The following is a 15,645-nucleotide window of genomic DNA, read 5'->3' as shown; positions in this document are numbered from 1 at the left end:
GTTGTATTTACTGAAATGGGAATCTGGGGTGGTTATTTAGTAGAGGGAGTTTGCGGTTGGGTTCTATTTCAAGCCAGGCTCTCATTAATTCTTTTATTCGCAGTAACCACAGACAAGTTTAACTTAAACACACTTTTATGCAAGTTTAAGAAGAAAAAAAGAGAATATATAGGCGCTTTGATATAATTTTCTCTAAAAAAGATTCTTACTATTTACAAATTAAAAATAATCCTATAAACTTTGTCTGTATTATTATTTTTTATCGAATGAACTCCCATTTTTTGAAAATATGTTTTCAAGGAAAGCTCTTGTTGGGTAAATACTGTAAATACTAATGGTCCAATCATTCTGGATAAGCGAGTGAAATCTGTTTTAGTTGCAGGATAGTTTTGTGCACACTAGAAAAGTGTTAAAAGGGGACCTAAGGTATAAATTGATATTGGACTTAAGTTATAGAGCTTAAAAATTTGGTTATCAAGTCTTTTTAAATATTTTAAGAAGCTATTTCCGTACTCGTGAAAGGTCTTCAAACAACTTGTACAAAGAGGTTCTCCTTTTTTAGAACTAGGTGCATACATTTATTAAATTATCCTTTTTTTTGTTAAAATGACACACTTTAAATGAGGTTATTTTTAGTTGCGTTATAGGTTATTGTTGGTTTCCATAGCTATGCGATAAGTTTAAACAATGTTAAAATGTTGAATATTCTTTAGATATGAGTAAATTGTTGACTAATGTGTTACGTCAATCAAAGCATTTTAAACCAGTGACAAGTAGTATATGTAAAACTATTAATGTTAGCGTCAATACACTTTCGCCATTAGCTGGAGCATTTGATAGTCCTGTGACTTTAAATGCTACAAGTCAAAAAAATAATACTGGATTGTTTGGTATACCTGAATTGAAAACTAGTGAAGGTTTTTATAACTTGAAGGAGAAAGTTTTAGTCTCTGCTAATGACTTAGTGACGGAAGCTATACAGATTTCACCCTCCGCAGATACTGTGACAGTATTTGATACTTTATCGAATGAATTATGCAAAGTTGCCGATTTAGCTGAATTTGTGCGGTTAGCACACCCGGATGAAGATTTTGCGAAAGCAGCAGAAAGTGCATCCTTTGAAATTGGGGGGTTCGTAGAGAAACTAAATACTCATTACGAGTTATATAAAGCATTGAAAAATGCGTCTTTGCACAATGCTAACAGTATGGATTCAGTTTCCAAAATTGTTGCAGATTTGTTTTTGTTTGATTTTGAACAGAGTGGAATTCATCTGGATGAGCAAAAACGCAAAATGGCAGTTGAGTTGCATGAAGCCATTTTAATAATCGGTGCACAGTTTACTCAAAATACGACTCTTCCAAGAATGTTTCCGATCAGTGAATGGCCACGTGACCTAAAGATTCCTTATGCTATTCAGAACAATTCTATTATTGTTGACGGTATGTATAGTGATTCAAATGAAGCAAGTCTTCGTGAATTTTGTTACACAGCCTACATGTCTCCTTGTAATGAGCAATTAAACTTATTCGAGAACTTATTACATATACGACACCGGTTAGCATCTATACTTGGATTTAACTCCTTTGCTCATCGAACTCTAAAGGGGACCATGGCTTCATGTCCAGAAAATGTTAACACGTTTTTAGAAAGTACTTTAGAAATGCTGGAAAGACCTTTACAAAAGGAACTGGACGTTATAAGGCATTACAAAAAGACCTATCATTCTCTGGATGAAAGGAATGTAAATCCGTGGGACTTAAAACTGTACACTGGCTTAATAACTTCACATACATACAATATAAATTCTAAGAAAATTAGTGAATATTTTTCTGTTGGTGCGTGTATGGAAGGACTAAATATCATTTTTAATTCTTTATATGGAGTTACTTTAAATGCTGTTGAAGCTAGCGCTGGAGAGGTTTGGTCACCAGATGTACAAAAGCTTGAGGTTAAACATGAAAATGAAGGTGTTTTGGGATATATCTACTGTGATTTTTTTCAACGCCCTGGAAAATTGCCTCAAGATTGCCACTTTACAATTCGTGGTATGTTTTAACTATCTTTTATTGTTATTTATGATATGTTTATGTAGCATTGTTGTGTGCAGAAACACGCTAAAGTAACTTATTTTCATTGATTTTTTTACCTTTAAGCCTTCAGACAGAAGATTACAGGGTTTTTTCCCTGCCTAAATATTTTTGTGCGCTATCCTTTCTGATAGTGCCAGTACAAAAATGTTGTTGTATTAGACAGTTCGCGCAGTTGAATGCAATTGGAGATATAAATGCACCACTCTTAGTAGCTGTTTTGGCAATGAAAAAGTCAAAAGAAATTGTAAACAGTTCTGTACAAATTGGTTACCCTTGAGCTTGTATTTATGCATCATATAAAATGTATGTAAGGGAACAATTAAAATTGTATTTTCAGGAGGTAAATTACTACCAGATGGCTCTTACCAGTTACCTGTTGTGAGTTTGATGTGTAACTTTTCACCACCTGCTTTCGATACTCCGTCATTGCTGTCTCAAGGAATGGTTGAAAATTTATTCCACGAAATGGGACATGCCATGCATTCAATGCTTGGTAGAGCAAGGTATTTATAACGTAGTTTTACTTTGCAATGAAACAGAAAATGCTATGTCTAGATTAAATTGTCTGTAGTTTTGTTGGAGTGGATTTAAAGAGTCCTTCCACAAATTAGCGTCAAATCTTAAAACGTTATCCACTGATACCAGGCCTAAATCGTTAATATTGTGCTAACGATATCAGCATCCACTCTTTAAATCTCCTTAATGCCAGAATGTTTCTGCGAATTACGGCATTCGAGAAACCTTAAGTAATTTGTGGGGTTTTACTTTTGTGGATCAATCGAGGTTAGATTTTTCGTTGAAATTTAGTTTTGCTCAAACGCCTTTCCGTAACAAACGCAAAGTTAAAACTCTAAAAACGAAAACAAATAAGATAAATTTAAATAAACTTTGGGAAATTAGTAAATATCTGACATCAAGCTTAAGATGGGTTTTTTCAGCAGAATTAATTTCGCAAATGAGCCAATGAAAAATTTCAAGAATGAAATATCAATTTGCGAAATTCGCTCAAATTTCTGATAATGTATTGATACCACTGATATCAGCATTAAATCTTAAAACTCGTACCACTGATATCAGCATCGAATCTTTAAACTCATACCACTGATATCAGCATCAACTCTCAAAACTCATACCACTGATATCAGCATCAAATCATTAAACTCATACCACTGATATTAGCATCAACTCTTAAAACTCATACCACTGATATTAGCATCAAATCTTAAAACTCATACCACTGATATCAGCATCAAATCTTAAAACTCATACCACTGATATCAGCATCAAATCTTAAAACTCATACCACTGATATCAGCATCAAATCTTAAAACTCACATCACTGATATCAGCATGAAATTTTTAAACTCATACCACTGATATCAGCATCAAATCTTTAAACTCATACCACTGATATCAGCATCAACTCTCAAAACTCATACCACTGATATCAGCATCAAATCTTAAAATTCATACCACTGATATCAGCATCAAATTTTTAAACTTATACCACTGATATTAGCATCAACTCTCAAAACTCATACCACTAATATTATCATCAACTCTCAAAACTCATACCACTGATATCAGCATCAAATTTTTAAACTCATACCACTGATATCAGCATCAAATCATTAAACTCGTACCACTGATATCAGCATCAAATCATTAAACTCATACCACTGATATCAGCATTAAATTTTTAAACTCATACCACTGATATCAGCATTAAATCTAAAGTCATACCACTGATATCAGCATCAAATCTTTAAACTCATACCACTGATATCAGCATTAAATCTTTAAAGTCATACCACTGATATCAGCATTAAATCATTAAAATCACATCATTGATATCAGCATTAAATCTTAAAACTCGCACCACTGATATCGGCATTAAATCTTTAAACTCATACCACTGATATCAGCATCAAATCTTAAAACTCGTACCACTGATATCAGCATTAAATCTTAAAACTCATACCACTGATATCAGCATCAAATCATTAAACTAGCACCACTGATATCAGCATCAAATCTTTAAACTCATACCACTGATATCAGCATTAAATTTTTAAACTCATACCACTGATATCAGCATTAAATCTTTAAAGTCATACCACTGATATCAGCATCAACTCTTAAAACTCACATCACTGATATCAGCATCAACTCTTAAAACTCATACCACTGATATCAGCATCAAATCATTAAACTCATACCACTGATATCAGCATCAAATCTTTAAAGTCATACCACTGATATCAGCATCAAATCTTTAAACTCATACCACTGATATTAGCATCAACTCTTAAAACTCATACCACTGATATTAGCATCAACTCTTAAAATTCATACCACTGATATTAGCATCAACTCTTAAAACTCATACCACTGATATCAGCATCAAATCATTAAACTCATACCACTAATATCAGCATCAAATCTTAAAACTCGTACCACTGATATCAGAATCAAATCATTAAACTCATACCACTGATATCAGCATTAAATCTTTAAAGTCATACCACTGATATCAGCATCAAATCATTAAACTCATACCACTGATATCAGCATCAACTCCTAAAACTCATACCACTGATTTCAGCATCAAATCTTAAAACTCGTACCACTGATATCAGAATCAAATCATTAAACTCATACCACTGATATCAGCATCAAATCTTTAAACTCATACCACTGATATTAGCATCAACTCTTAAAACTCATACCACTGATATCAGCATCAACTCTCAAAACTCATACCACTGATATCAGCATCAAATTTTTAAACTCATACCACTGATATCAGCATCAAACCTCAAAACTCATACCACTGATATCAGCATCAAATCTTTAAACTCATACCACTGATATTAGCATCAACTCTTAAAACTCATACCACTGATATCAGCATCAAATCTTTAAACTCATACCACTGATATTAGCATCAACTCTTAAAACTCATACCACTGATATTAGCATCAACTCTTAAAATTCATACCACTGATATTAGCATCAACTCTTAAAACTCATACCACTGATATCAGCATCAAATCATTAAACTCATACCACTGATATCAGCATCAAATCTTAAAACTCGTACCACTGATATCAGCATCAAATCTTAAAACTCGTACCACTGATATCAGAATCAAATCATTAAACTCATACCACTGATATCAGCATTAAATCTTAAAACTCCTACCACTGATATCAGCATCAACTCTTAAAACTCACATCACTGATATCAGCATCAAATCTTAAAAGTCATACCACTGATATCAGCATCAACTCTTTAAAGTCATACCACTGATATCAGCATCAAATCTTTAAACTCATACCACTGATATTAGCATCAACTCTTAAAACTCATACCACTGATATCAGCATCAACTCTCAAAACTCATACCACTGATATCAGCATCAAATTTTTAAACTCGTACCACTGATATCAGCATCAAATCTTAAAACTCATACCACTGATATCAGCATCAAATCTTTAAACTCATACCACTGATATCAGCATCAAACCTCAAAACTCATACCACTGATATCAGCATCAAATTTTTAAACTCATACCACTGATATCAGCATCAAATCATTAAACTCATACCACTGATATCAGCATCAAACCTCAAAACTCATACCACTGATATCAGCATCAAATTTTTAAACTCATACCACTGATATCAGCATCACATCATTAAAATCACATCACTGATATCAGCATCAAATCTTTAAAGTCATACCACTGATATCAGCATCAAATCTTAAAACTCATACCACTGATATTAGCATCAAACCTCAAAACTCATACCACTGATATCAGCATCAAATTTTTAAACTCATACCACTGATATCAGCATCACATCATTAAAATCACATCACTGATATCAGCATCAAATCTTTAAAGTCATACCACTGATATCAGCATCAAATTTTAAAACTCGTACCACTGATATCAGCATCAAACCTCAAAACTCATACCACTGATATCAGCATCAAATTTTTAAACTCATACCACTGATATCAGCATCAAATCTTTAAAGTCATACCACTGATATTAGCATCAAATCTTAAAACTCCTACCACTGATTCAGCATCAAATCTTAAAAGTCATACCACTGATATCAGTAATAAATCTTAAAAGTCATACCACTGATATCAGTAATAAATCTTTAAAGTCATACCACTGATATCAGCATTAAATCATTAAAATCACATCACTGATATCAGCATCAAATTTTTAAACTCATACCACTGATATCAGCATCAAATCATTAAACTCATACCACTGATATCAGCATCAAACCTCAAAACTCATACCACTGATATCAGCATCAAATTTTTAAACTCATACCACTGATATCAGCATCACATCATTAAAATCACATCACTGATATCAGCATCAAATCTTTAAAGTCATACCACTGATATCAGCATCAAATCTTAAAACTCATACCACTGATATTAGCATCAAACCTCAAAACTCATACCACTGATATCAGCATCAAATTTTTAAACTCATACCACTGATATCAGCATCACATCATTAAAATCACATCACTGATATCAGCATCAAATCTTTAAAGTCATACCACTGATATCAGCATCAAATTTTAAAACTCGTACCACTGATATCAGCATCAAACCTCAAAACTCATACCACTGATATCAGCATCAAATCTTAAAAGTCATACCACTGATATCAGCATCAAATCTTTAAACTCATACCACTGATATCAGCATCAAATCTTAAAAGTCATACCACTGATATCAGCATCAAATTTTAAAACTCGTACCACTGATATCAGCATCAAACCTCAAAACTCATACCACTGATATCAGCATCAAATCTTAAAACTCATACCACTGATATCAGCATCAAATCTTTAAACTCATACCACTGATATCAGCATCAAATCTTAAAAGTCATACCACTGATATCAGCATCAAATCTTTAAACTCATACCACTGATATCAGCATCAAATCTTTAAACTCATACCACTGATATCAGCATCAAATCTTAAAACTCCTACCACTGATTCAGCATCAAATCTTAAAAGTCATACCACTGATATCAGTAATAAATCTTTAAAGTCATACCACTAAAATCAGTATGTAATCATTTAAACTCATACCACCGATATAAGTGCTGTATAGCAAATCTTTGCTTTTTGCACGTAGACGTAATGACTTTAGTAATCATTTAATGTTTGTCAAGAGCTCATGTTTAATATGGCAATCGGATTTGCTTGTTAAGATTTCTCTAACCGTGTTTTTTAATCTTAGTACTCTCTTGTAAGTGTAAATCAGCCAAAAAGAGTATTTTCAGATTAAAAGAGGCGATTCAGTATTAGGAAGAAACGAAACAATAAATGTCTTTCTCTCTATCTGTTACTATATATTCAGAAGCCATGCCTAAGTTCCACACTTTACTGCATTGAAACCTGGACTGGTTCATTGATTCATGATGTTTTAACCGAGCAATCAACTGTGCGCTAAACAAGTTTTGTAAAAATAACAAACATTGACAACATTCAAATGCTCATACATTTAAAATTAACTATGTCAAAATAATGTCCTCGAGCAACAACAAAAACGTCAAGATGAATGAAAGTTCGTGTGAAAAATATTTGTGCGACAAAATGTCAACATTGATGCAGCTATGTTGTTTGCCTTCTTGTGAAGGTCGTTTTAGCGTGTAAACATTTTAAGTTACCCAAATAATTGATTGCCTGAAGGTGTGATTCTATTACTAAAAGCATAGGTAAAAATAATTCACGAAAACTTTTGTCGAAAACATAAACTTTTTGTTTGTTGTGTCTCACCTTGTTCGCCGCGTGAATGGAATGAGGTTTTTAACCAATCAACTGGCGTGGATTTTTAAAGATAAAAACAAAGCATGGGATAACTAAACACAGGCACAAAAAAGTAACAGCTAGATGATGTTAGGTAACATACAATATGCTGCAGTTTTTGCATTCACTAAGGCAGTCTCTGCATGAATTTTCATTTCGGGTGTGAAACGAAACTATGTTCTTATTTCTGATAAATTTCCTACCGGGTTCATGTAAAGATCGACAAAATCCAGAACCGACAAGCTGTAGGACGCTACTCCAAAGCCAACAAAGCTCCAATGCGCAAAGTACACTAATTCGGCTGCTTAAGAGGAAGATGGATGCTTAAGGAACCCGCTCTGGTATCACATTGTCAGTATAATTTCCATTGAAAATTGATTTTACCATAAACGATAATACACTGGTGAAAACATTAAATAACATGCCTTATCAATAGTATCCTTTATAAGCAGATGGTATTTCCCTACTAACCTGCTTTGAACCAAACGAACGACGCATTTTTTTCAGATGTTTTTCATGCGAATACGTTTGGCAATAATATTATCTCTGCGAGACACCCTGTTGCTTAACCAGCCAATAGACTATCGCCAAGTGATCAACAATTTGTTTTGATTTATTTAGATATCAGCATGTAACGGGAACACGTTGCCCTACTGATTTTGCCGAGGTACCATCTATCCTAATGGAATATTTTGCGATGGATCCTAGGATTATTCGCTTATATGCTAAACACTACAAAACTGGACAGTCATTGCCGGAAGATCTCATGAACGGTGATTTCTTTTTCCAGTTAGAAATAATCATGCCTATTTTCAGGGAATAGATTTTTGCGAAAATTAATTTCTGCCAAATTTCTGCTACAATTGTGAAATGCTCAAAATGTTAAGAATGCTATGACAATCCTTAAAATCTTTTGTTTTTAAGGATTTTCATCATTTTTCGCGAAAGTAAGTTCTCGCGAAATCGAAATATTAATTCATGTTTTTAACGTGTTTGTCAGTTTAGGCTCAAAATAAGAGTGGTAACTCATTTTTTAACATTTTAAGCAACTTGCTTTAATAAATATAGTACAGTAAGTTAAAAAATTAGTTGTTTTGGGTGTACTTAAAAAGTGAAAAAACGAGATTAAGTTATACCTGAAACATTAGCCTGTTCATAGAAGTCTTTTATAAAATAACAATTTCCCTAATACCGTGCAATGACTAAAACATCGAGGACATAAAAATTGTCAAGTTAAACGTTGCTTTTGTCTGTAAATTTGTAATTTACTTAATCCTATTTCTCATAGGTTTGATATCTTCGAAGAAACAGTTTTCAGCTATAGACCTACAAGTACAAACGTTCTATTCTATTGTTGATCAAAGGTTTCATGGCGTTCATCCACTGGGTAAATCTACAACTGAAGTTTTGAATGATCTTCATCAACAATACTCACCGATAACACATGTTCCAGGTTAGTACTGCAATTTTTAAATTTGTTTTGCCGCCATATTAAGATTATTAGCTTCCGAGCGTCATATAAGACGGTTTTATAGAAACATATGTGTGGATTGTCATATGTGTTGTTAGAAGTATACGATGACTTTGTAATAATTGTTCAGAATCTCCAGCTACTGCGTACGTATGTTTTAAAAAGACTTCACAAAAAATGGTTTTTCTCGTACTCTCACAATTTTAAAACATTAACTAGGACGCTAAAGAATTTCGTCAACAACTATTAAATCCTAAAATTTTCCCTAGTTTTTTTATATTTATTACACGTTTTTCCTTTTATAAGTAACATCTTTATCGGGCTGAAATCCTTTAAAAAACGCAGTAACATTTAGGCGAAACAACAAGGATAAATCTGTTAGTCATCTTATAAGATGCACAAGCGTGGTTAAAGAAGGTACAGTGTGATTAGTGTACTAGACTGACTTAGAAAGTCAACACGTACATTAAGAACTAAAATTTTCTGCGGAAAATGTTTCGGCTGAAAAACTTTCGGACACCATTTTTTATTTCAGCGGAAAAATTTTCGGACAAGATTTATAAGTCCAAAAATGTATAGGTAAGTATTTTGAACAAATGTTAACAATATTTCAAAGTAATGATTACGGGAAATGATACAAAAAAGGCTAGAAGCATTCATAGTTTACATATATTCAATCAAGATCTAAAAAAGGGTCCTAAGGATCAAACTTATAAATGACCCTCAGCCATATGTGAAAATAACGAAAATAATAAGTTTAAAAACTGCATTTTTTATTGATTTTCTGATGACCCTATATATAATTTCTATGCACTGCCACTTTTGAAAAAAAAAATAAAAAACACAAAATTTTCGGACAATAAAACTTTCGGCAGACACAAATTTCGGACGGAAAAATTTTCGGACAAAAAGATTAGAAAATTTTCGTTCCTAATGTAAATTTGTTTTTTCCAAGTAGATAGTCAATACCGTAAATCTCCAAATAAACGCCCCCATCTTTTAAACGCCTTCCTCTATTAAACGCCCCCCTTAAAATCCAAAATATTTTATAAACGCCCTCTCTATTAAACGCCCCCCTCGAGAGGGGTGTTTAATAGAAGCACTTTTAATAAACCCATTAATAAATCCCTACTGGCAAACGGGTCAACCCCTATTATGCTTATAGCTTATAGATGATACAAGAGAAGGAAGAGAAACCAATTAGTGATAAATTTTTTTTTAAAGAAAGTACAGGAAACTTCCGGTATAAAGACTTTTTTTGGTGAATAAGTTCCAAGGTTTTTTAAGTGTCCTTTCGTTGATGTAGCTGCTCGTCCAATACACATGAAATCCGTTTGAAATTGGTGAAACAATCAAATTTACCAGGAACGACCAAACCAATTTCGCGCTTACGTTTACTCACCACTGTCACATTTATAAAGCTGTTTGGGTCAGCGTTCAAAAAATCATGAAGGAGACTTGATAATTCTATTGGGGCATGCCCAACCGGTTCTGTTTCCCCATTCTTTTCTTTAAAAATTACTATTGCAAACTTATCATTTTCCAAGGCTTCATCTCTACTGTCCGATTTAGCAATCAGTTTCTCATTTAAAACGGGAGTCCAGTTGGCTTTGTAAACATGATGCCCACGTATTAAACTTCTGTATTTTACCCTGTGAAGAAGCTGATATTTACCAAGACTCTACTCTAGCCATGTTAAAATCAAAGTCTTCACGTTTACTGGTAAATAAAAAGTTCAATGATTTATTTTCAAAACATTCGAATGTTGTAAACATTAAACCCGTTAAACATTCGAAACTTTCTTTCTCAAAGATGGCTTCACAAGGAACATCTCAGAAGGGACAGAAACGTAATACATATTCTATGGAACGTTTGCAGAATAAATTCAAACAGAAGTGCTGCATTGTAAATTCAAGATTGAGGTAAAAAGAGTACGAGAATGGCGTCAAAAGAAGGAAAAAATTGTAGTTATGAAAGACAAACGTCAGAGGCTCGAGGGTGGTGGTAGAAAGTTAACTGACCAACAACCGGAGGATGATATTCTAAATTGGATACTAGAACGGCGTGGTAATATGCTTTGTGTTTCTCGTAAACTCATCATGTTTAAAGCAAAGTCTATGTTTGACGAGACATGTTGAGAAAATAACGAATTAAAAGATTCATCTATTGCAAGTCGCGGGTGGTTGCAGAAATTTATGAAAAGAAATCATCTCTCATGCAGGTGAGCTCTACTTTGAACCAAATCGTTAATTTAGAACGGGTTTGCTGCTCACTAATACCTTTGTACTCATGTAAAAATACAGTGTTTTTCACGTTATACTGTTAATATGTCCCTTACCCAAAAAATTTTAAGCTTGTTTTTTTTTGTATCAACTTTTACATACCTTCTTTTACAGACGGCGAACAACAATGCCCCAAAAAGACCCAGCGGTTGGCTAATGGTGTCCACCAATATGCGGTAGGAGGAAACATGAAACAACCCCCGCGATGCACAGTTGTAGAATGAATTTTACGTTCTTGGGAAATGATAAAAAAGATCTCATCATTGATTCATTTATTAAAGGTTGTGCCCTAAATCTAAAAAACGACGGGAGTGAAGACAACAAGATTCATTGCTTCAAAAGTACCCAACCTTGTTCTGCCGGCGCATCAGTTTTGGAAGACAAAACTTAGGTGGTAAATAATACCGATGCTAATGAAATTAACCCATTCGAACCTACTGATTCTGACATCGAAGATGCGAATGATCCTGGTAATCTTCTAGATGAAGGTGATGAAGAAGAAAATGATTTTTTAACTGTTGTGTAAAAGAATTATAACTGAAACTAGTCGTTAACCCGTAGAAAAATCCACGGGGTCGCTCGTCCTTTAAATTAACCCGTTGCAACAAAGTGGGCAGAAATATATCGCATTTGGTATTGATGCGCATTTTAAATATTTCGTGTTTCCGCTACGGGACACGGCTTTCGCGGACACACAGATAGACAGACGACGGCTATTATTATAACTGAAATTAAATAAACGCCTCCCTCTTTTAAACGCCTCCCTCTAATAAACGCCCCCCCCCCCCCTCAAAACTCGGAAAATTAAATAAACGCTCCGAGCGTTTATTTGGAGATTTACGGTAAGCAACAAGTAAACAACAATTGAGCCTGTAAAATAAGGAACTTGAGTAACATTGATCTTAAGCTAAGTATTTGAATAAAAAGAATGTTTTTTATAATTCATTTCGTTCATTATATACTGTGTTTATATGTACAGGTACTTCTTGGCATCTTCGCTTCAGTCATTTCCACAGTTACGCTGCCAAGTATTACGCATATGTATGGTCAAAAGCTGTCGCGTCCCGTGTGTGGTATAGCTGTTTCGAGACAGATCCTTTATCGCGTACTACCGGAGAGCGGTACCGTAACGCGATGTTACGACATGGCGGCGGAAAACCTCCACTAGAGATGGTCGAAGATATGCTTGGAAGTAAGGTTACTACAGACGATTTGGTTAGTTCATTGTATGAAGATGTGACAAAAAATTCTGAATAAAAGTTAACAGTTTTTAGTTATATATAACGTGAATATACTTTTCGAAAACCCCAGATATCTTCGAATGTTTATTATGTGCTTTTATGTATTGAACTTGACATGAGAAACTTCGGGGGCTAAATGATGATTTCATTTTGATCTCCAGTTTTACTTATTTCGGTCAAATTTACCCAAATATAACTTCATTAACGATTATATCTGTACTGAAGTTATTACGCATGTAACAGCTATTGCGCATGTGTAGAAAATTACAGGGCATATAATATGCAGTTCACAAAACCACGCTATGACAAATTTCGTGTTTGTTTCGAAAACGTCACAAAAGGGCCAACATGTAATTTTGTGTGCACATGTGTGTAAAAGTGATTTTTTGATTTAAAGTTGTTCCTTAGGTCCCAAATTACCAAAAAAAAAAAAAAAAAACAAGTGACAAAAATTTTTTTCCCATGGGACTAAATTAGATGACATCATCACTTTCACAGTCATCAAAAAAATAATTTCACATTTAAATTTCATATTATATATGGTTGGGAAAAAGGCAAACTTTGTACAAATTACAGACCAGTAATTTACTGACCCAGCACAAAAATGGCTAACCTGCTCAATAGCAAAGTTTTTTTGTTGAATTTTAGTATGGTATTGGATCACCCTAATGTCTTTCTCTTTGATTGAAATTTATTTTTCAAATCACTTCAAGGGATAATCTACAGACTAGTAATTTACAGACCAAAGCACGTTTTTAGTTGTTTACTTTTTTCTTTCAGGCAATTTCAAAGTTAAAAAAATTGCTATAAATAATGTCAAAAACGACTGCTTGTACAATGTTTCAGTCACTCATCGTCACTAGTACTATATTCGTCTGACTCGGATTCATTGCTTGCACCACCGCTGTTTTGACACGTCGTACATTTACACATGTCAGTCACGAAAAACCATTTTTACGGCATTTACATCGTTTGGATATGTAACTTGTTTTGCAGTTACAAGAACTGAATTCGGTGAATGCCAACGGTGCAGGAAGCTCATCAGGGATTATGGGGGATAAGTTACCGAACTCATCTGTTTCCCAACCATAATTGACTGCATTCGGAAGTTGTTGAATGAGGATATGCGATCTTCGTAAAATCATTGATATGAAGTGACACCAGAATATTTTTTACTTCAATGCAGCTAATGTTGGTGGCAACATGTCAGCATCACACTGGAATTTGGAGACTAAATGCCAACGCAATTGAGATAGCGAAACCACGTCTGCAGGACATGTATTCCCCTTTACATTGAAACCACGAAACGTAAGCTTTCTAGTATTTTCAGATTAGGAAGTGTTGATAATGCCAGAACCACCTCATTATCTGCCTGTATAAAAATCGTCAGCCAAGCAAAATTCGATTTTTTGTTGAAACGCCCAGTTTAATCACACCCTGGTTTGGTTCACAACAGCCATTTCAACTATAGCGATTACTTTGTTTGCTTCGACTTCTCCAGATAAAGAATTGGTCGTTTGTCCATTGCTGGCTGATTTCTCTATGCTGTGAAGCAATTTTGATTTGTCTAAATAAGCCAATGGAATTCCATCAGCACTGAACAAGGCCTTTGGTACAACAGAAAACTCAAAGTTGCCAACACAGTGCTCCAAATCCAACTCGGACGTTTCCGTGCAGTAATTAAAAATCTTAATAGTTGCGTTTTTTCCTCTTTGAGTTGTATAACTTTATCCCCTTTTTTCTTTTTCATAGATTTACAAGATCTTTGAAAGTTACAATTTTCACGGTACCCATATCGATTTTTTTCTTTTATCCTCTCCGTGACAAATTCTTCATAACATTTTGAGCCAATATCAGCAGGTTGAAGTATTTGTGAATTGTGAAGAACAGCTTTTGAAACAACATTAAATACACAATCGGATTGTCGGAAGTTGACATCGAAGTCATCCATGGTACAAAGCAATTCATTGACGTTAGAAGCTACCCTGCTACATGTTGAGCTACTCAATTCGTAGTGTTGCTTTTTTTGATCAACATTGACATTTTGTAAATCACAAAACTCTTTCGATAATGATGCAAGTATAGGAGAAACAAGCAAAATCTGTTCAATGTAGATGGTTGTTGTAACAGTCCTTTAATGCCTCCAGTGACCTTTATTACTTTATTCTCCTGCTCCATTTCGTGATCGGACCCAATGGCAATGAATGGTATATTGGTTTTGGCAATTGCGAAATTCTCTTTCAAGTAGGACCAGGTCTTCATGTCCGTTTTTTCTAAGTTCTTCATGTCTGCCAGATGCAAAGGTGTTAATCGTGCGTAATTAACTTGATTGTGGGCGAAAAAATATTTCACTAAACCACTCAAAGCGACAAGATGTAATTCCCAAAGTCCTTGTCGCATAACACGAACAAGCATTAAAAGTGATTCATACATTTTCATGAAATTTCGCAAAAACAGAGATTGATGATCAATAGCCTTGTCTAATTGAGAAAACTTTTCAAAAATCCCAATTATTTCACAAAGTTCAATAAACTGTTTTTTGTTGCTCCTTGCATTCAACTTTGTCAGAACATTCTGTTTAAGAATTCTTCCCTTGCAACTCGAACATCACACATAAAATTACACATCTTGGTCAAAATATCAAACAAAAATCTTTCTCTCAAAACTCTCAGAACAGGAATGGGAAAAATGTTTAA

At 34.1% G+C, this 15,645-nt stretch overlaps 1 protein-coding gene across 1 annotated transcript; it reads left to right on the top strand.

The window, feature by feature from the left end:
* Positions 1-144: 144 nt before the first annotated feature.
* On the top strand, positions 145-13,103 carry LOC130636418 (mitochondrial intermediate peptidase-like). Its single transcript, XM_057446138.1, has 5 exons — positions 145-2,048; positions 2,431-2,596; positions 8,577-8,728; positions 9,244-9,408; positions 12,688-13,103. The coding sequence occupies exons 1-5, from the start codon at positions 716-718 to the stop codon at positions 12,963-12,965; spliced, it is 2,094 nt and encodes a 697-aa protein (XP_057302121.1). The 5' UTR covers positions 145-715; the 3' UTR covers positions 12,966-13,103.
* Positions 13,104-15,645: the final 2,542 nt, after the last annotated feature.

This window comes from Hydractinia symbiolongicarpus, chromosome 3 (assembly GCF_029227915.1).
Source record: "Hydractinia symbiolongicarpus strain clone_291-10 chromosome 3, HSymV2.1, whole genome shotgun sequence".
NCBI lineage: Eukaryota > Metazoa > Cnidaria > Hydrozoa > Anthoathecata > Hydractiniidae > Hydractinia > Hydractinia symbiolongicarpus.
The sequence above is the reverse complement of the archived record's forward strand: the minus strand, read 5'-3'. Positions and strand labels throughout refer to the sequence as shown.